This window comes from Electrophorus electricus, chromosome 7 (assembly GCF_041902795.1).
Source record: "Electrophorus electricus isolate QZ-2024a chromosome 7, ASM4190279v1, whole genome shotgun sequence".
In the NCBI taxonomy this organism is placed as follows: Eukaryota; Metazoa; Chordata; class Actinopteri; order Gymnotiformes; family Gymnotidae; genus Electrophorus; species Electrophorus electricus.
The window spans coordinates 6,461,003-6,481,722 of NC_137503.1; the positions used below are offsets into that span (position 1 = coordinate 6,461,003).

A 20,720-nucleotide genomic window follows, 5' to 3' on the forward strand; every position below is an offset into this window, starting at 1 on the left:
GTAGGGATAGACGTTGTAAGTCATTTCAACAATCAGACTGGTCTGTGTGCAGCTGGGCTATCAACATATACTGTATTTATAAATGTGTAGGTATATGGTTATCAAGGCAGCGAGTATTTGAGAAACAGCTGGTGAAGTGATCCCGACTAGCGGTGCCTAACGCCAAATTCTAAGACTAACATTAACTGCTCTCGTTCACCCTGGAGGAGGGTTGTTTAACTCGGGCTAAGGAACAACCAGCGTGACAGAAATATACCTCAGAAACTTTGACTCTAAATTGACTCAGTTCACGAATGTGTTTAACAAATATGTCGAATATCGTTACGCATGTGCGTCTTTATATACTAACGTTAGCTAATTTAGCGTTAGCTGTTTTACTGTAACCACTTAGGTTAGCCAGCTAGTTCACGTTACCCATCTATTAAATTTGTGAATCAGCTGTCCATTGTGAATCAATGGACGTGGTCAAATTTGGGTAGCGTTACTAGATAGCTGTCTCATTGAAACAATGTACAATTTTCTGCCAATAGGTTGATAATGGCTTCGCTTAACACCAATGAGGGCACTTAAGAGCTAACAGATCTGCACTAGGCTGCAGCAAGGAAGAGCAGTAGGCTGCTACTTCGAAATAAATTATTTAATCTTTTTTAAATGAGCAAACATACATTAGCTGTAGGACTCGTCGCTTGCCATTGTGAAAGTTTAATTATGCGGTCATTCGTGTAGGTTCAGTGTCCTCAACCTAGCATTGTGCCTGAGCTTTTTAAGTCTGGGGACGGGACTGGGGCAGACAACTATCCGATAATATGAATTTGGACTGCAGTGTCCATTTTAAACGCTTGGTGTCAATATTACATATTGATCCGTTAATATACCGTATAACAATATATTTGTACAGAATAATACTAGCAACCATTGGACAAAGAATAAAACAATTATGAATTAACCTAAATGATTTAACATCTAGTTAAGTGTGTTTTTTATTAAGTCTGTAAGCTAACTTGGCTGATGCATACTGCTGAGTGCCATCAGCATAGGAGAAGCTAATACCTGCTTATTGCTGATTGCAACCAGTGGCGTAATATAAAGTGAAAATAGATGCAGTATGTTAAGAGGTTTCTTTGTTTACGGGGAAAAAAGTTTAAATGCCATGTTTGTTCTGTCTAAATGGAGTCAATCTTCAAAATCTATCTGCTGAGATTGGGATCCAAATCCATTGTTTTTAACACATCTGTGGATTAAAAAAAAAAATTCACTATAGGGGAAATTGAGAAAATCAGAAACCACTTCTTCTCTGCAGTAAAGCAGAGTCTCCAACTCTTTAAAAAAATAATAATATAAATAAATAAATAAACAAATAAATATATATATATATAAATATATATATATATATATATATATATATATATATATATATATATATATATATATATATATATATATATTTTTTTTTTTTTTTTTTTTTTTAAAGCACAGAGTCTGCTCTATTAAAGGTTAATATTGCTTCTGGTAACTGGGCTGTCCTTATCCCAGATGTCAAAATGTCTTGTAAGTTTGCTGAAACTCACTTTCCCCTTGAATCGCATGAGCACATGGTTGGTCTACAGGGGGCAGTACTGAACTGGATCAAGTCCTGTCTGTATTATAAGGTCTTCACAATTAATGTTGTCATTTTATTTTTCTGTATTTCCACCATTGAGAAGTCCCTTAAAGATCTGTGTTACAACCTGTTCTCCTCTCATTGCTTCCACTTGGTAATAAGATTCAGAAATATATCTCTTTCCATTGCTGTGCTGAGGATACTCAACTGTCTCCCTCTACAGCCTAATGATCTGAAGTATAATAGGAGATATTAAAACCTGGATGGCCACAACTAATTCAAAACAAGTCTGACATTATTTTTGCCCACTCCTCCAGCCCACTAATATGCCATTAAAATGTTAATTTATGTCAAAGCAATTTAAACGATCTACATCACTTTGTTCAACAATTGTTATTTAAAATGTGTTTTATTAATAGAATTTTAATTACCATTTACTAGCAGTTTGTTGAAATCAGATCAAGAGGAGTGCCTTTCCCCTGACCCCAATGAGATTTTCTGTCCTATCATGTAAATTACTCTGGTCTATGTGTTCAAATATGACATGGTATTCAAGCACCACAAGGGTACACAGCCCTTGCATAGGGAGGTAACAGATCATTTACTACCTTCATTAGTGCTATGCTTGTTTATGACAAAATCCTGACTGAAATTCAGTTCTAAATGCTATGCATTAATTTGCTTGAATACCACAAAAGATTAAACTGTGATGAATTAAATTCAAAATGTAAACATTTATGAATTAATGTTGACTGCACTCTAATCAGTACAGAATAATTCCGGGTTGAACGAGAAGTATCGCACACTGAGAGTACACTCATTCAGACTCATCCACTTCACTCACATGAATCTCCATCCCTCCCCTTGAATCTGTCATCTTAAGTGCTCTCTAAATGAGTTAATGTGACTTATGTCATTAGAGACTGAAGGTTTAGCAGACTAGGGGATTCTTTTCACTGTGAAAGATTAGGGTAGGTCAAACCAGGTTTAGTACTGTAGATACAATACAAGAAACAGAAGGTAAATGTGTTCGTTATTTGTTGTTGGAAGATAATATACTAGGACATATGTTATTCCTTACATACAGTTGATTATCTAACTTTACAGTATAGACCTACCAACTGCCTCACAATTAGTCTCAATGCCAATTTTCTTTCAGAGACAATTCAGACTCAATAATTGATAGGAGAGTTTAGCAATATAAACCTAAATCAGCCACTCTCCCAAAGCATCATAGCCTTATATCCCAGTCAACTGTATAAATTGTTTTGCTTTTATAGGGAGTATAAACTATAAATTCAAACAAAAGCAAACTCAGCCCTCGGATGCTATATTGCTGGTAAACCACATGGAGGCGATGTTGTTCTGTATTTGTCAGATGCAATCTTCACAAATTATAATAGTCTACAAACCATTTTCCACCCTTTCAGTAATAGTTACTGAGACAGTTGATCCTGTAGATATCTTGTCAGTAGTCATCTTTAACTTTTAGGTTTAATTACAGGATGTTTTTTGTCCTAGTTTAGATTAGCATTGACCAAAGTAAACAGAATTCAGAAGTGCAGTTAGTTGACATGGAATCTCTGGACAGGTTCTGTTTGAATACAAGGTGTAACAAACCCAGTAATTACTATTTCACAATGTTAATAATTTCTTTTGAAAACAGAAGTCTAAATGTAGAAAATCTCTGATGTATTTGACATATTCTTGTACCTAGAGGTTTACATGACATAATATGCATAACTGTTGGCTCATAAATTCTGCCTTTTCATATTTATAGCCATTCTATTAATGATCAAGTTTCCACTAATAGAAAATCTGCACTTCAGAATAGCCTAATCTGCTGGAACATCTAAACTTTTGGTAGATACAGTTTAGGATGAAACCCACATGTAATGCACATGCTGTTTAGACCATAGTCTCTATGCTTTCATGGTGGTGAATGCTGCATATTACAAGTACTATACCATCTGTTGCTGCCCTCTTAGCTGATGAAATTGAAATATTCACAAATACTGATTCAACATGGCTAAGCATGTTATCTTTGTTGTATGTGGGCTGTAGATAGAGCGATTGGTATGGTTAATATTACATTTATTAATCGATCATGGGATCAGTCAAAACACTTTTGTGATTTGATTCTGTTGTGCTTGAAATTTGATTCCATCCTGCTTACAAACAGAAATACAGACTGGTACATAAGAGTTTGATATCTCTCTTTGCGATATATATTCTTTTATTCAAGCCATGGAAATCACAGCTTTATTTATTTTATTACCTGTGACTTATTGTTGAAGCAAATACAAAGACTAACAAACCTTTGTCATTGGCTTTTCAATGACAGAAATGCATTATCAAATTGATTTCCTGTTTGCAAGAATTGATATTCAATCAGTGTTTAATGTAAAGCTTTTTCCTTTGATGTCTGTGTGAGAGATAGTAAAGAAAAGAGAACTGAGGAAATCATGTGTTCTTTTGTAACCTGGCCCAAGATGTTGCCTTGGTGACTTTGTAAACCCAGACTGCATGCTGCTGTCTGCTACTGAGTGGCAAGATTTAATATTAAACAACGAGCAGCTCAGTCATGTTTGTTTACCATAGGGTGAAAAGTTCAGAATGTTGAGCTAGTGATTCACATAGCAGTATAATTACTCAGGTTCTGTTGTGTGGATTCAAAGAAAATAGAACTAGCACAGTGTGATTTAGCATTTCATATGTGCTTGTTCTGGCTTTGCTGAACTTAATCACGTTTATATGTTTCACCTGTACTCATTGATTTTTATGGCATATTTTATATTTAATGAAATATAACAAAATTTGGTATATTTGGTATATTTTATTAGAGAAATCTAATAAGTGTGTGCAATATGCTTATCATATTAAAAAGAAATGCAAAATGTAATTTACTGGTCCCATTTGAAATTTTTTTTCTATCTTTATTTATATTTTTACACAGACATTTTTATTTACAGAAATATTTTAGTTTACTGCAAATATATAAATAAATAAATCAATAAATAAATACCCATTCAATTTTTAGATTTCTCTATCAAAATTCCCGGACTTGTACAAAATGTTTAAATATCTTGTTTGTATATTAAAATTATGGAATTTTCCCAGGAGCATATCTTTGTTGGTGCCAGTGTGTCATACAGTCCTCTTCATAGTTCACACTACTCTATCTATTGATTCCATCAAAAGGACACAGTAGTCTTCTCCCACTCCCCACTGCTACTGTTGGGTCTTTATCTAATATTATCTGCCTGCCCTCATGGGTTAGCAGTTGTATGGGTGCCAATTTCCTTCCATTCAGCACCTGGGCCTTTTCTTCAACAGAGATACCCCAATGGTAACTTCATTTCTTGCCCTTTATGGTTATTTTCCAATACCAGTAGGTGAGCTCCTTTTATTTTCCTGCTTTGGAGCTCATTTTGGTCAGCTGGCTAAGCAAATCACGGTATGTGGTGGAACGGAGGAATCGAGGATAGCAGTCTTTCTCCATGAGGATATAGATCCGATACTGGGCTAAATCAAAACATTTTGGTGTGGGGCTTTTCACATTGATCTGGGTAATGTCTCGTGTCTCATGGTCGATGTTAACCTGGAAGAAATGATGAGTCCCATAAAATATGGCAATATGCCTATCAAAGCACCAATTATGAGAAATCGTGCTACAGTGTTGTATACAATCATGAAATATGAATGCTTTTCACCTCTCTTGGTGCTTCTCTTCCAATAAACTCATTGTAAATCCTCTGGGCTTTGGCTGAAAGCTTGGCTATGCACTTTGTGTTTCTGTAGTCCTCGCAGGCCAGGTAAAAGGCAATGTTCTCCTCACTGAATTCAGACATTAGAAAAGCTCTAAAAGCATATAGTCCATCTAGTGGAAGAGAAAATAAACTTTCTTGTATAATGTGTTGCATCAATGTATAACATCCCACACCGGTCAGGCAGAGTAGTACACCAACACCCATGCAATGCAACCCCGTTTTCACCCACATCTCGATGGACATCCTAACTGTCCCATTTTAGCATAGTTTACAAAAGAAAAGTCAGAAAGGTTATTAAAGAACAGTACTTCAAGGTCCTTAAATAGGCACAGCTTTCCTTATGCTAATGTGTGGTATTGCAATTAGGGCATCTATTACTGTAGGTAAGGTTTATTTTCTGTTTACTATACTCACATTGGCTAGACAGTAGCTTTTCAAAAGATTCTTTCCACCTTAGACATTCCTCCAATGTGAGTCTGCAAATGGACATAAAATCCGATTAGACAAAATCCTTTACTGAAGAATACAAATCTCTGTTCCCCAGGTTTATGCAAGATACATTTTGAATTAAATGTCACATTCAGAATGCACCTGTATCTTGGCTTCCTCAGTTTGTAAGCACAGCACAGCCATCTCCAGTCCTGCTTCTGCAGGAAGCTGCCTACACATGCTTTTAATTCTTTAGCCCTGTTATTTACAAACAGAATTCTCTGTATATAGGCATTTTCATAGTCATCTAGTAAACAATAATAAAATACATATATTCCAAAAGCAATTTCACCCATGTATAGGCACAGCATTAAATACAAATACATTAAAGTGTACTTATGGAATATAATTTCATATTATCCAAAATATTCTTAATACAAATTAACCAGCTCATGCAGTAAGTCTGTGAGAGGATGACATCTGTACCTTTCCAGGCAAGCATTTGGCAGCACTGCTAGTTTTCTGCACATTGTGTGCCCCATGAAAAAACAAATATCCACTTATTGGAGTTGCCTGTGGTGAGAGTAGCAGTCTGGCTATGGACAAGCAGGAGGGAGTTTATGTAGTGCAGGAAGCTAATCGTCATGTGTACTCCTAGCCAGTCACACCACAGCTTTCTCCCTGTGCCTCTCTCTGAGGGTGGGTACTGTCTGTATGTGTGTGGGCATAACATGTTTGTGTGTTTATGGTTTAAAGTGATTAAGTTGGGGAAATGAGGAAATGGGAATTTTTTGAAACTATTTTGGTGCCATTTTAAACATGCATATAATATAAATGGAATGGAAAACATGCTTTAGAGTGAGGTTGCAATAGAGTATAGAAGAGTCCTTTGATTTTTGATTTCATTAATTGTTACTTCCACAACATTCTTGCAAAAGATTATTAAATCGAAACCATTATATTTACCAAAATAAATTAGATTTACATTGTTTAGTTACCATCCATAAACAATAAATATACAATAAATACACACAAAAACATTAACTGTTAATGTTAAACATTTAAACTATATACTGACAGTTTAAAAAGTGAGCCTCCTGTGAAATATTTAACATGAGATTTGTACTGAATTTTGTATTGCTGCTTCTCTGCTCAAAAAGGGATATGGAGCTCAAGCCCTACTAACTCGATCAGGATGTGATCACCATGAAAAACAATTGATTTACTTTAATATGGAAAAAAGCCCTTGGAGAACTCCACCTACACCCCTGTGGGTGATAATTGATAATGTCCCTGGGCAAAAAAAGCCCCCTTGACTGGCACGCTTTGTAGGGTATGAGCCTGGGTCATGGAAGTTATAGTTATATATGGACAACATGCTTCTGTGGATGTCAGCCTTGAGATGTTTGTGTATCTGTGGTGACGTTAGTCTCTTGCTGTTGTTTTTTTGCCTGGAAACTATTTATCCCAAATGAGAGACATGCAGAGGGACAAAATTACCTTGTTGTTTCCCATCTCCAGATACCTGCTTTTCACTCCAAGAGACAATATGACCTAGATAATGAGAATCATACTGGCACATTAAAGTCACAGTGCGGAGAGATTATTGGGGCTTTTTTCTTATTGCCTGCAAAGACACAGGAGAGGATCACCTACTGCTTCTCTTCACCTGCAGGAAATGGAAATGCTATCCTTGAGAAGGGAAACAAGAAAAGAAAAGGCTTGTTTGGTCTAACTGGGGACACAGCATTGTGTCCCAGTCCTTCTTATCTTGATAACTACACTTTCTGAACAGTTATAAGGCCAAGAAACTCACTGATGGCATAGTTCATAGTTCAGTGTTCTAACATTGGCCAATTATGTGCTGCAGGCCAGTGTCAGCCTAGTATGGTTTTAAACACTGGTCCGTTGTGATAAGAACTTTCTAAATGGGGGTACTAGATAGAGAAGACTTGTTTTCCAGTCATAATAAATGTTAATATAACAAAGTTATGCATCTTTTTTGTACTCAAATGGAAGCTCAGTTTCTTTGACTGCCATTTTAAACAACAGGGATGACATTTTGCTTTAGTGGCATAAAACGTTCCACACCCAAAAAAACAGACCTAAAAAATTTTCACACTCAAAAATTTAATTGTAATTGCAAGTGTGCTGACATACTGTATATTTCAGTGCCCTTGCTACTACATTTATTTTTTTTAGTCTTTTTTGATGTGGAAATAAATTTTTGCATACAATATAATGGAAGCAGCACCATTTTCAGCTACTCTTCATACCATGTCCTCTGTTTCCTAGCAATGTGGAAAAAACATCTGAGTGCTAAGCCACACATCAAGGTCATTGTCAGCTCTAATGCCTGTTAAATGGTGTGACTTAGGGGGCAGGGTCGGTGAGTGAGGACCAGTCCGGGAATATGCCTCAATCAGCTGCTAAAGGCCAGACCGGTGATTCCCAGCACTGTTTATTTTGGGGAACCTTGAGTCTCAGTTACATTTGTGCAAAGCTTAATTTACCTTTGTTTAAGATTTGATGTGATGACTTCTACATTTTGTACTACAGTGATCTGTCCCACGTTTGGGGCAATTTTCTAAAAAAAAATAGTATTATAGTTAATTTATATATTTATTTATTACTTGAGCATACTTTTTCATATTTTTGCTTGAGTAGGAGCATGTGGATCACACATACATTATTTCAGTTCAATGAGAGTTTATTTCATTCAATGAGCTAGATGTTTGCAAAAGATTATTTAGCATCTGCAAGCAAAACATGTGCTTGTCAGTAGCGTCATCTCCACAAGCCTCAGTTCAGTGGTTAAGTCATCGTCAAAGAGGGACTTTTGTGAAATCCCCATTCGTCTTCCAAGCAATCACTTCATGTCAGGGCCCAGAGCACTCAAAGTGCTCAACGACTACTATCTGTCTTAGCAACCAAGTGACAGAGCTTTTCAGAAACAGGGATGTGAACACAGCAATACCTGATCTGTGATAACACATTCATGATTGACAAGAAAAGCATGCATATATAAGGCACGTAGACTCTTGGTGACATCTCCGAAAAGGTAAATGTCATTCTTTTAAACCCTTTTAAGAAGGTTATCAGCTTTACTCTGTACAGGAACCAATTCGGGGGGGGGATAAAAAATAAATAAATAAATTTTATATATATATATATATATATATATATATATATATATATATATATATATATATAAAATATATATATATATATATATATCCAAGATCTCAGTCCAAAAGAGTGCAGTCCTCAGGACAGCTAAGATACTCTTCAAGCTCCCAGGAGCTTGAAGGAAAAAAGAGAGTTCTCTGAGAAGGATGAAACTGAGCTTCCATTTGAGTACAAAAAAGATGCATAACTTTGTTATATTAACATTTATTATGACTGGAAAACAAGTCTTCTCTATCTAGTACCCCCATTTAGAAAGTTCTTATCACAACGGGGAATTTTAATTATGTTGCAGAATTCTTTTGAAATTAAAGCATTTTAATGAATCCATTTTAACTTGAAAATGTGCTAAGGCCGATGCAGCCATTTCATGTAAATGATGCAACAGAAGTTCGTCACTTTCCAGAATTAATAAAATGACATCCAGATTGTTGGCTGTGGACAATGGCATCATCTACATTTGGGTTTTCCCAATTAAATAAATACAAGTTTGGAATAGTATTGGAATAGTCCCTCTGATTTTCAAGTCACAAGTAATAAAGTTTTTAGGATTCCTATTAGATAAACTTATTGTGTACAGACTGGGTCACTGGGCTTTTAAAATATTGGTCTGACGGACTCTGACAGACTAGTTAATTAACCTCATTTTTAAAACAAGATAGTAACTGTAACAAGTCAACTACATTTAAAGAATCAGCTCTGTAGAAATTGTGTTTTTTCATTTTAGCAACTGAAGAAACACCAGCTCAGATATTGTACTACCACTAGTGTTGCACCAAGAGATGACACCAAGATGGAATGTTACTAGGGTGACAATGATTAAAACTGCTGTTTTCAATCAGTTGACCTACATGTGCTTACATCTTGTGTCTCCTGGAAAGAAAGACCATCCACATTTGGCCAATGGTTTTCATGTCCACAATAACGTATATCAGTAGGTAAAATAAAATAGTTATCAGAGATTACTGAGGCTCATTATAGATTATCTGATAATGAGTCAAGTCAACAGAAAGGAGAACAATACTAAGTTTAGTAAGAACACCATTATACAGTACAATAAACAATTAACCAATGGCAAGAATAAACTGTAAACTGCATAATATTCAGCATTTGAATTGGAGATGGGGGGGGGGGGGATAGGAATTTGTCAGAATTAAAAATTATTGAACTATTTTGGAATTTCATCAGACCAAGCATACATGCAGCAACACACAAAACTGTCTTGTTGAACATGAATAATCTGCGTTGGTTAACTAGACGTTAAACATATATGTATATATTCGTACATATACGTTGACATTTATCATGCTTTTGCTCACAAGCCAGTAGTTCTCATTTGCATTCCTTGTAACCATATGTGCTACAAATGGTTTGGTGTTGATTCTTCTCTAATACCAAACTTATCAGGCAATTGCTAAGCCTTTCAGAAACTGTGGTGGGTATCTTAGCAGAAGAGAAAACAGACCTGCTTACACATAATTGTTTAAACATCATGTATATTACTGATATGAAGAAAAACATTGAAATACATGGGAACAGGATGTATTATCCTCAATACAAGTGCAAGGTAGCTTCACAGTTCTACAGTCCATATTTACTTACTTAAACAGTAAACCCAAGGACTGATTTGATATGTATGACAAAAAAGGTGTGCTCTAACATCTCCATGGGTTTTGCCCATACAAGCAAAACACAGTCTTAAAAGGACTTCCTCTGGCATTGCATCTGTGTTCTGTTCAGAAGATCCTGGTAGATTTTTGATCGCAGAAACCATGGGTAGGAGTCTTTCTCCATTAGGCTGTACACCCTGACTTGAACCTCATTAAGACTGGAAAAGGTTGGCTCCAGAAGCTTCTGTCTGGTCTCTTGCCTGGTCCTGAAGTCTATATTAACCTTTATATAAGGTATGGAGAAAAAATGTACATATAAATAATTGTATAAACACCTGTTGTTCTTATTAAAGTTGATTCAGTTCTTGTTAATTTACCATACCTCTCTGGGTGCTTGAACATCAATGAATTCCTTGTAGATTTTGTTGGCTTTGGACACCAGCTTCACAGGTGATTTGATCTTTTTGTAGTCTTTACAAGTTAGCCAGAACTCAATGTTTTCATCACTGAACTCAGTTTTGAGCAACGCTCTGAACATTGCTAAACCATCTATGAAACAAATGTGTGTGTGTGTGTGTGTGTGTGTGTGTGTGTGTGTGTGTGTGCGTGTTAAAAAAAATGGCAAATTAACTATGGATATCTGTGGCCTCTTAAAGAACTCCTTTACATTTAGCAATTAATATATTTCATTTAATGCATTTATACTTAGTTACATTTAGACTCATTGGCATGGTAGTGAGCATGCACTGTTGAGGTGTGTAACGATTCTGCTGACCCGAGTGCCGAAGGGCGTGGAGCAGGATGCACAGACTCCCTCGATAAAGTGATACATTTATAAACATAACATACGAATAACGGTGGCACTCACACACAGCGTTAACGACAGACATAATGAACACATTTAACTAAACACAGACTACAATAACGTTTAACGATGACTACAAATGTGTATTAACATATAGTAGCAGACTAACAATAACCAACACATTACATTCACTAACAGAGGCTTAAATTACAAAGAAACACATGACATCAAACCCGTGCCGGTGCGTGCAATTATGGAGGACGTGGTTACACATGGGGTGAAACCCCCTGCACGCAGCAGGCCGTACCACGTGACTTATGGGGGGGGGGGTGCATCCCGTGAATCCACCCTGCCTCTTGCAGTGGGGCTCCAGAATTTTGCTCTATGCTGATGTTTAGATTGCTCTGGTTATAATAAATTCTCATTAGGGGACAGTGGTCTATTGGACTATATAACTAGCTCTTTTTCAGTGGTCTATATAACATCTGTGAGAATAGCTCATGTTTTGCATCTTGAATTTCTGGTTTTATTTGCTCCCACCCTCCTTTTTGTTGTTTGCGTAGTGTGAGCCTCCCAGCAGGTGGGTCACTCACAATTTCCTATTATCTAGAACACAACTGCAGCAACATTTATCACATATAGATTTTTTTTTCTTTTTCGGAAGAGTACCAGGGTAACAGCATGTCTCTCACAAACATGAATGGATGTGATTTGAATAAATGAAGCAAATGTTAATTATGCAATCATAATTTAGCCTAATATATCTCCTTGTAGATTTAAGCATTCAAGATTTGATTACACATACATGTATTGAATATATATGCACACACAAATCCATGGCTGTATGCAGGGTTTTACTGATACCAATGTCAAAAAACTGAGCTTGCTAGATGGGATTGTGGGCATGCCCATCCTGCCTCTGCCTTCATCCTGCCATTCTTTCTGTTCATTTCTCATCATCCTCTACTCTTTCTCTCCGTTTGTAATATCCCCTTGACACCTCACTTGTCTTTCTTGCCAAAGTGTATTAAACATAATTTATAGTTAACTTTGTCACGGTGTGCCGAGTACCCACCAGAAGAGTCCTCTCACACCCAAGCATGCACACACGCACGCAAGCCACCACACCTGCCAGGGTCCCAAACACCTACTTATTAATGATTGCCCACACCTGTTTCCAATTGCATCCTCTTTTATTCACCTCACTATTTAAGCCTACAGGTACCTTCTGTCAGTACTGCATGTTGCCGAGCCTTCAGCACAATGAGCTGTATTGCTGCTGTGTACCTGCTTCCACACCCTCAAGCCTTCATCACTAGGTGACCATTGAGTTCTTACTGCTGTTTATTCTGTGTTTGTTTGATTGCTTGAATACAAGCTTGTTATGGAAATTAAAGACACTCCAGAACTTCACTCGCCTTTCGCTCCCACTGTGTCATCAGCATTACAGAATACTCAGCCGACAAGGAATGCGGTGAGCAGCCCGGATTGGGCTAACCTACTGGCTGTCCAGATGGTGGCTCTTGGACAGCAGAGGCAAGATATTGGTGAGATTCGGTCCATGGTGGAGAACCTTGCCCTCTGTATGCAGTCTCTCTGAGTCCAAAAGCAAGTTCGGATGGACCCGCAACCCCTCCAGCCTCCGAAGGGGTGCACTGCTACACTGCCACCCTGGAAGTTTATGGCAGAGATCCTGATGGCTGTGAGGGGTTTGTGGTCCAGTGCGAGTTATACTTCTCATATAAGCTCTATCTGCCCAATCATGCCATGGTCGCTTTCATCATCTCTTGGCTCATTGGGAGGGCTAGAATCTCTTGGACTGTACTGGTGTCCTGCTCTTCTCTACTGCTGGCCAACTTCTCCATGTTCATTAAGAAACTCAAGGTGGTATGGCACCATCCTCGCTGTGGTAAGATCTGTGGCCTAGCCCATAAGCCTATTCCCTGGACACAACTGACTTGTTCTTTTGCCATGTCTTCAGACAGCTTGGGCTGCCAGAGGACATCGTGTCCAAAAGGGACATGCAGTTCACATCGCAAGATGGCTAGGTATGGTAAGAGCTCATGGGGAAACTGAACTCCTGGAAGCCTCACATCTGGCTACCATCCCCAGGTGAACAGGCAGAATAACTCTCTTCATCGGGAGCTCAGTAAGTTTCTATGCCTCTTCTGCAAAGAACTTACTGAAACATGGTGTACTTGTTTCTCCTAGGCCCAAAACGCTTAGGATTACTACCACCACTGCTGGTCTGGCTTACAAGGTGCAAGGTCCTGTTGGACTTGCAAGGAAAGTTGGGCAGCTGCAGTACCTCATTGTCTGAGAGGGGTACAGCCCAATTGCACCCTCTTTTGTTCTACTCAGCATTTATTCTCACAGGTACCTGCCATCAGTGCTGCACATCGATGAGCCTTCAGCACAACAAGCCGTACTACTGCTGCATACCTGCTTCAGTATCCTCAAACGTTTGTCACTAGATAACCTTTGAGTTCTTACTGTTGTTTATTCAGTGGTTGTTTGATCACTCGAATTTCAGCTCATTATGGAGAATAAAGACACTACTGAACTTCACTGGCATCTCGCTCCTTCTATGCCACCAGCATCACAATTTGTATCTTCTGATTCCATCTTTGTTTTTGAGTTTGCATCATTTTTGGCTTTTAATTTGTATTAAACAGTTTGCTTAATAATATATTTATACAATAATACTATCTCCATCAACTTCTCTCTTTCATACCCACCCTTCTTTATCTCTATCACCTTCTCTCTTTCTTATTCTCTCAGTCTCCTCATTTTGTCCAAGCTTTGATTCATGCAGTCTTTTCATTTTTTTTATGTCTGTGACAAAGGTAAACACAGAGTCAGCATTTATATGCAAATGTCCCTGGCATTTTGCAATGGGGAAAAAAATAAATAAATAAATAAATATATATATATAAGAATACCTCATTTAAACATGCATTTCAACACTTTACACAAACTGCATTGAATTTATATTTTCATTGAGAGTTTATCAGTTTGACATTGGTTGGGTGGAATTAATGCTAACTAACTAGTTGTCACTCCAGCATCATGATAGATCATTAGGGATTTGGACTTACCTAATGTCTGGAAATGAATGGCATGGAATTAAGCAGTCTGCTAGTAAAATTCTAGTTACCTGTATCACACTTTTCTGGATTCAGCTGTATGTCTGGTTTGTGACATAATCAAAGAACCACTCTTTTGAGTAAAGATTTTGTAGTAACAGCAAGATCATTCACTCCAACCACAGTAAAGCAATTTTATTATATATCTCATAAAGATTCTGATGTCTGGACCTTAGTAACCTTAATGGTAGTTCAGTCATGCACCCAACCTACTGTTTTTACCTCCTAGATGCCTTTGCCTACACAACTGATGAAGGAACTCTGACTGAAACATTCTGATTCCCTGGAAACCTTTTGTGCGCTACACTATTTTTTACTACCTCTCTCTCCTCTCTCTCTCTCTCTCTCTCCACCAAATAAACAAATAATTCTGCTTGGTGTTTTAGTGTCATGTCTACATAGGCTTTTATTATGTAGACAAACAGGACATCACACAAATAAAACAGATGTGTCTTTACCCATCTTAGAATTACCAACAGCAATAAAAGCAACTATGTAAATAAAACATTGCTTGGCTGTCTTGCATTATTCAAGATGTCTTTTCCTCACATCATGAATGTAGTACACTATATACATGAATGTAGATGTAAAACTGTACGTTGCCCAAGCTCAAGAAGGCAGCATGCTCTGTTTTTCTAACATACTACCATGCATTACAGTGCAGTGCAGGAGCAATGAGGTTTAGGGCACAATGATTGTGCATTGTTTTGAGATTAAGGTGAGTGAAGAAATACATAAATGATATTCCCTAGATCCCGTAAGTATGTCATTGTTGCTTTTATTGTTTCCTCTACTCTTCTATTTCAACTTCTAGAAATTGGTTAATATGGTAGGAAGGTTTTCTCTTAATGGTAATGGTATGATTTGTATTAGATCTGTACTTAAGAGTACCCGTTCTATTTGTGCAGACAGGCCACACCAGATACATCTGTCATTTTGTGTGTGATCGACAAAAGAGATTTTGCCAAATTCATGAGTCAGTATGAAATGAAAAACATGAAATGAAAAAAAGTATCTTCTTAGTGTAGATGAACATAACTTACACTTGTTTGACAGAAGTACATCAAATGAATCTGCCCATTTAGTTATTTCATCTGTGGATAAACTGAACAGATTATACAAATGGTTAGATATCACATTGATTGTAGATAACCTGAAAAGATTAAACAAGGTTAAATGTGGATATGTAAATTGATTTTGAAAATACAGTTATATTGTTTGTTTAGTAGAGTATTATTGTCATGTTTGGTTCTTTCTAGCATGTACCTTGTCATGGTTACCCTGTCTCGTTTATTTGTTTTTCTTCTGTGTTTTGTTTTCTCCACCCAACATTTGTAGTACCTGTGTCTTGTTAATTCTTATTAGTATGTGTATTTAAGTCCAGTCTTTGTCCCTGTTTGCTGGCTGGTTATCGTGATTCCTAGCCTTTGTGTGTAATCCAAGCCTTGTGTTTTCTTTTACTGTTATTGCTATTCCTAGTCTCTATTTGTACTCCATTCCTTGTATGTTTTTGGTGCTTGTGTTTTTGTTGTTCTTGTGTAACCAGCCCTCATTGTGTATATTTCCCTTTCATCATGTTTTCCTGGACTTTCCATATTGGCTCAATGACACTGCAGTGTTATAACTTTTGTGATTCTGGATTTGCCCATAATAAATCCCGGTCTGGTCTCTTCAGCGTATGCTTCTGCTTCCTAACTCCTCAACATTACATATTACTTACTTTGGATGTTTTGTGGATCTCTTCAGTCCATGAGGTGAAAATTCAGAAAAGTTGCTACATTAGTCAGATTTATTGGATAAACATCTTAGTCTGGTTTTCGTGGTTCTGGATCTGAAAGAAAGAATTGTATTGAATAAAAAAAAGAAAAAAAGAAAAGAAAAATCAAGTACTACCAGACAATGAGGACTATACAAGAGAGCTGATGAACATCCATGTACACATGACTGAATTAATTCCACAGTGAAACTTAATCCATGTACCATAAGCACACTCATATTGTACTTTGTGTGTTAAAACATTGTATGAAATATTTTATACATATAATATATATATATATATATATATATATATATATATATATATATATATATATATATATATATATATATATATATATAAAATAATATTTTATAATTTTTAAAAATATTTTATATAGTAAAAAGCAATTTGCTGGTCTCAGCTCTTATGACTATGGAATCTTTTATAAACACCCCAAGGGCCCATAGAAATCCAATTTATATCAGGGAATGTTTTTATTTTTCATGTATTTTTATGTCTACTTCTATGTTTACTAACTGTTGCCTCTGTGGGGAAGTCAAAGTTTATATAGTTGTTTAGGAGGATGTTTATATAATGTTTAAAAGGAAATGGAAAATTAAACAGGTGTAAAAAAAATTTAATCCTGTTAGCAGAAGAAAACATATGACAATGAATTAATTTAAACTTTATATATAGAAGAAGATGATATTTTGAAATAACTGCAACAAACAAGCAACTTAACTGATAAACAAACTGTCATTATTTTGGCTACATGAATTTAGTTATAATTAATAGCATTATTCAGTCATAATAATAAGGCACAATAAACCAGATATGAAACTATAATAGGTACTGACTGCTGGAGCTCTTTGGAGCTGTAGTGCCTTCCACAATGTCCTAGTGTTTTGTTTTGGGTTTTTTTACATGAAGGCTTTACCTGTGAAACAATGGAAGATATAATTGTCTTTAGTAAACACATTTTGAAAATTACTGTTCACATGTTTGACAGTTAAGAGCCAGCCAGATGCCACAGTCTCCCGGGACACAAAACAAGCAGCCTCTTCATTTTTTTATAGCTGTCTTTTTTCTGCCTTTGTGCACGGTTGCATCTTCTATCCCCTCTCCAGCAGACTTACACTGTTCAAGAGCCATGTTAAAGAACATTTCCCATTACACCGCATCAGTTTTTATCTACAGTTTGGCTAAAGGTTTTGAGTCTAGCACAAATTTTGGTTTTCACAAAGTTTTCTGCTTAAGTTTTTATGGTGGTAATTTGCATTAACTCTAGATTTTGAAGAATGATCCGATGAATTGCAATCAATTGCAAAGTCATTCCTTTCCCTGAAAATGAACTTAATCACAAAAATTACTGCATTCCAGCAACCGCATTTCAGCCCTGCCACAAAATAGCCTGCTAACACAATTTCAGTGATCTCGTTAGCTCAGGAAAAAGTGTTAACGAGGACAAGGCAGCTGATTTAATTCAACCATTTATCGAATCATCAAGAACTTCAAGTTGAGAGGTTCAATTGCAGTGAAGAAGGCTTCAGGGTGCCCAAGGAAGTCAAGCAAGTGCCAGGACCATCTCCCAGTGCAGAGCTTGCTCAGGAATGGCAAAAGGCAGGTGTGACATGCACAGTGAGGCAAAGCCTTTTGGAGGATGGCTTGGTGTCAAGAAGGGCAGCAAAGAAGCCACTTCTCTCCAAGAAAAACGCAAAGGATAGATTCTGTAGGAAGTATAGGGATTTGACTGCAGAGGACTTGGGTAAAGTTATTTTCTCTGATGAAGCCCCATTCAGACTGTTTGGGACATTTGGACAAATGATTGTCCGGAGAAGAAAGGTGAGTGCTACGTTATGCCAACAGTGAGGCATCTTGAGACCATTCATATGTGGGGCTACTTCTCATCTGAGGGAGAGGGTTAAAAAAGAATGGTCAACACTGTAAATATTAAGTCTTTGCTGGATGTATTTGTCAATAAAACGTTTTTTAAAAATGTATGAAATGCTTAAATTGCTTTTGGCCCTTACATGAAAGCAAACAAGTAATATAACTCTATGCAATAAGTTAATCTATTGTTTCTCCATTTATCTTTTAATTGTGAACATTGCAATAAATAAATTGTATACTTTGTCTGATGGAAGTTACTTTCCCAGAGTATAACAGATATTTCTATTTTCTTTAGCATCATCATTTAACCATTAGGTCAATAGGATTATTTTTGCATTGAAGGGAAATATGTTAGCTCAGAAACATGGTTGCCATGGATACTGCTCTTCCATTTGTTCATGTAATACTGTTCCATCATTTGTGTTGGTATAAGCAAACTAAGTTCACATTTAATAATTCTTTCTCTTTTGGTCTGGAATAAAACAACAACAACAAAAACAACAACAAAAAAACAAACCATCAGGCAAACAAGTAAACAAATGGCAACAAAAAATTATGTGGACCTGAAGCATATGTTGTTTGTTAACTATTTAATTTGGTGGAAACTGGCAAACCATTACTGAAATCATTTAACATCTATTTTTTATAGGCATTCTTTCTGCAAAATTTCAATAATATGTCTTCAGATGTTTTATAGACTTGACATTTACAAACAATATAAAATGAAACCTACGACTTACTGCAGTCAGTAAGCAGTTTATGTTCATTATTAAATATTTAATGATTGAGATTCTCAGGGACATATTTGAAAGCAACCAATTCTTAGATTATAGGGTGATTTAAAAATGTGTTTGTCTTTACAAATCTTCTAAAACTAAGATTAATTCTAAATGAAGACTTTAATCCTTTAAATAATTTTAGCCCTGGCCATTTGAATTTTTTTTTCCTGGATAGCTCATTACATGAAGCACTATTATCTTTACCTAAGGACATGTGCTGTGCTATTTATAAAATCTACTGACAAATCTATGTAGTCAGAAGGAGGAGTCAGTGCATGTACTATCCAACCATGCAGCAAAAATAAGTCCTGGGGGGCTACTGAAAAAGATATTTGATATCCTTAAACAGAGATGTCCTTAAACAATTCTCATGAGATGGCTCATCAAATTTAAATCTAACTAACATTTCCCTTTCCTCTTCCTCTCACAGAGCTCATGCATGTCAGCAAGTGAATAGTCATAAATTCTCTTTGATGCGTTTACTGCTCATTTTGGTGCTGCCTGGGGATGCTTGGTGTCTGGCTTTGTAACATGCACATTCCCTGTGGATTGTCTTAGATTTCCCCTTTACACTGAGGCTTATCTCTATTGAGGCAGCAGCTCAATCTCTAGCCTCATACATTTCTTAAAATATCTAGAGGCAGTCTAGGGGACAGAAAGAAGCTAATGCATAATGCTCCACTTTATCCGCAGCCAAGCTGAACTAGTTTTACATTGTTAATGTAGCTCAAAACATATACACCCATGTGAATATCAGTATGAAAAGGCAGGCAATGACTTTGCTGTTCTCACATGGTTTCTTCTGTTAACTGTGTTTTTTTAATGGTCAAAAGAAGGGAGCAACAAAAATGATGCATGATACCTCTGGATTTGCTCACCAGTTTAAGGGATCCCTCACAGCTAACTGGTGACATCTGAAGTATAGCACATTCTCACAGTCAGTGTGAAAGTCTGCCAGTGTGCCCCTCTGTTGGGTTCCTGCTGAGTTTCTTCTGCCCACACTTAATTTGTCTTTCCATCTGAGTTCCTTCCCTCACTCTATTTTTAACTCAAGGTTGGCTGCTCTGAACAGGGAAACCTTGAGTCCTCTCTGTCCATTTGTCTACTTGATCAACTAAACCTAGAACAGATGGATGGATGCAATAATTTAGCAGTTTAAAATGCTTAAACAAAGTGAAATGCATATCTTGACACCACTGTGTTGTCAGCTTGCAGAATAAGTTACTCTAGCATAATATGTGTAATCGTACACATAAAATGTCAAATATCCTATGCCAAACCAATACGGCTTCACATGGGGACCCAGACCCCTTGCTTCACTCATAATAAACATAACATCTCTAAGAACCCAGTACCTTGCAAGCTCTACCCAGGGGTCGTTATATTGCAGCTTCATCTTTGTTTCACTGAATTAAACCCACAATATCTTCAGAAGGCTTAACTTTGAGGTCTGCTGTCCTAGACCAACGCCCCTTTAAGCTCACTTTTAAACAACAGACCTATCACATACCAAAACCTCTTTAAAGGTAAACCCACATTGATGTCCTTGGTGACAAAGGCTGTATCCAGTTCTATATGGACTGTAATCAGTTCTATATGGACTTTAGGCACCAGACCAACAGCACACATTGAAGTAACCTTCCTATATTTACCTACTGCACTGCCCCACTCTGCCAATCACTCCCTAAACCATAAAATCCATATTGGCTGCCTGGTGATGAAGGTCTTACCCAGCCCCACTGGCAC

At 36.9% G+C, this 20,720-nt stretch overlaps 2 protein-coding genes across 2 annotated transcripts; both read right to left on the minus strand.

Annotated features, from left to right (window-relative positions):
- Positions 1-4,517: 4,517 nt before the first annotated feature.
- On the minus strand, positions 4,518-6,372 carry rgs16 (regulator of G protein signaling 16). The gene is made up of 5 exons (XM_026998858.3): positions 6,286-6,372; positions 5,962-6,057; positions 5,785-5,846; positions 5,314-5,480; positions 4,518-5,201 (listed from the first exon to the last, which is right to left on the minus strand). Exons 1-5 carry the CDS (start codon positions 6,339-6,341, stop codon positions 5,007-5,009), a joined length of 576 nt encoding a protein of 191 aa, XP_026854659.3. The 5' UTR covers positions 6,342-6,372; the 3' UTR covers positions 4,518-5,006.
- Positions 6,373-10,683: 4,311 nt separating this feature from the next.
- rgs8 (regulator of G protein signaling 8) lies at positions 10,684-20,370 on the minus strand. Its single transcript, XM_026998834.2, is given in 5 exon segments — positions 10,684-10,878; positions 10,978-11,144; positions 15,590-15,651; positions 16,267-16,377; positions 20,330-20,370. Coding segments are annotated over 5 exon segments (576 nt in total).
- Between the last annotated feature and the right edge of the window lie 350 nt (positions 20,371-20,720).

Excerpts from the sequence above, each read along its gene's own strand:
- rgs16 (XM_026998858.3), bottom strand. The coding sequence starts at position 6,341 with ATGGGGCACACAATGTGCAGAAAACTAGCAGTGCTGCCAAATGCTTGC. Across the intron at positions 5,847-5,961 it reads CTGAGGAAGCCAAGATACAG|ACTCACATTGGAGGAATGTC; the intron begins GTGCATTCTGAA and ends GTCCATTTGCAG. Across the intron at positions 5,202-5,313 it reads GAAGAGAAGCACCAAGAGAG|GTTAACATCGACCATGAGAC; the intron begins GTGAAAAGCATT and ends CATTTCTTCCAG.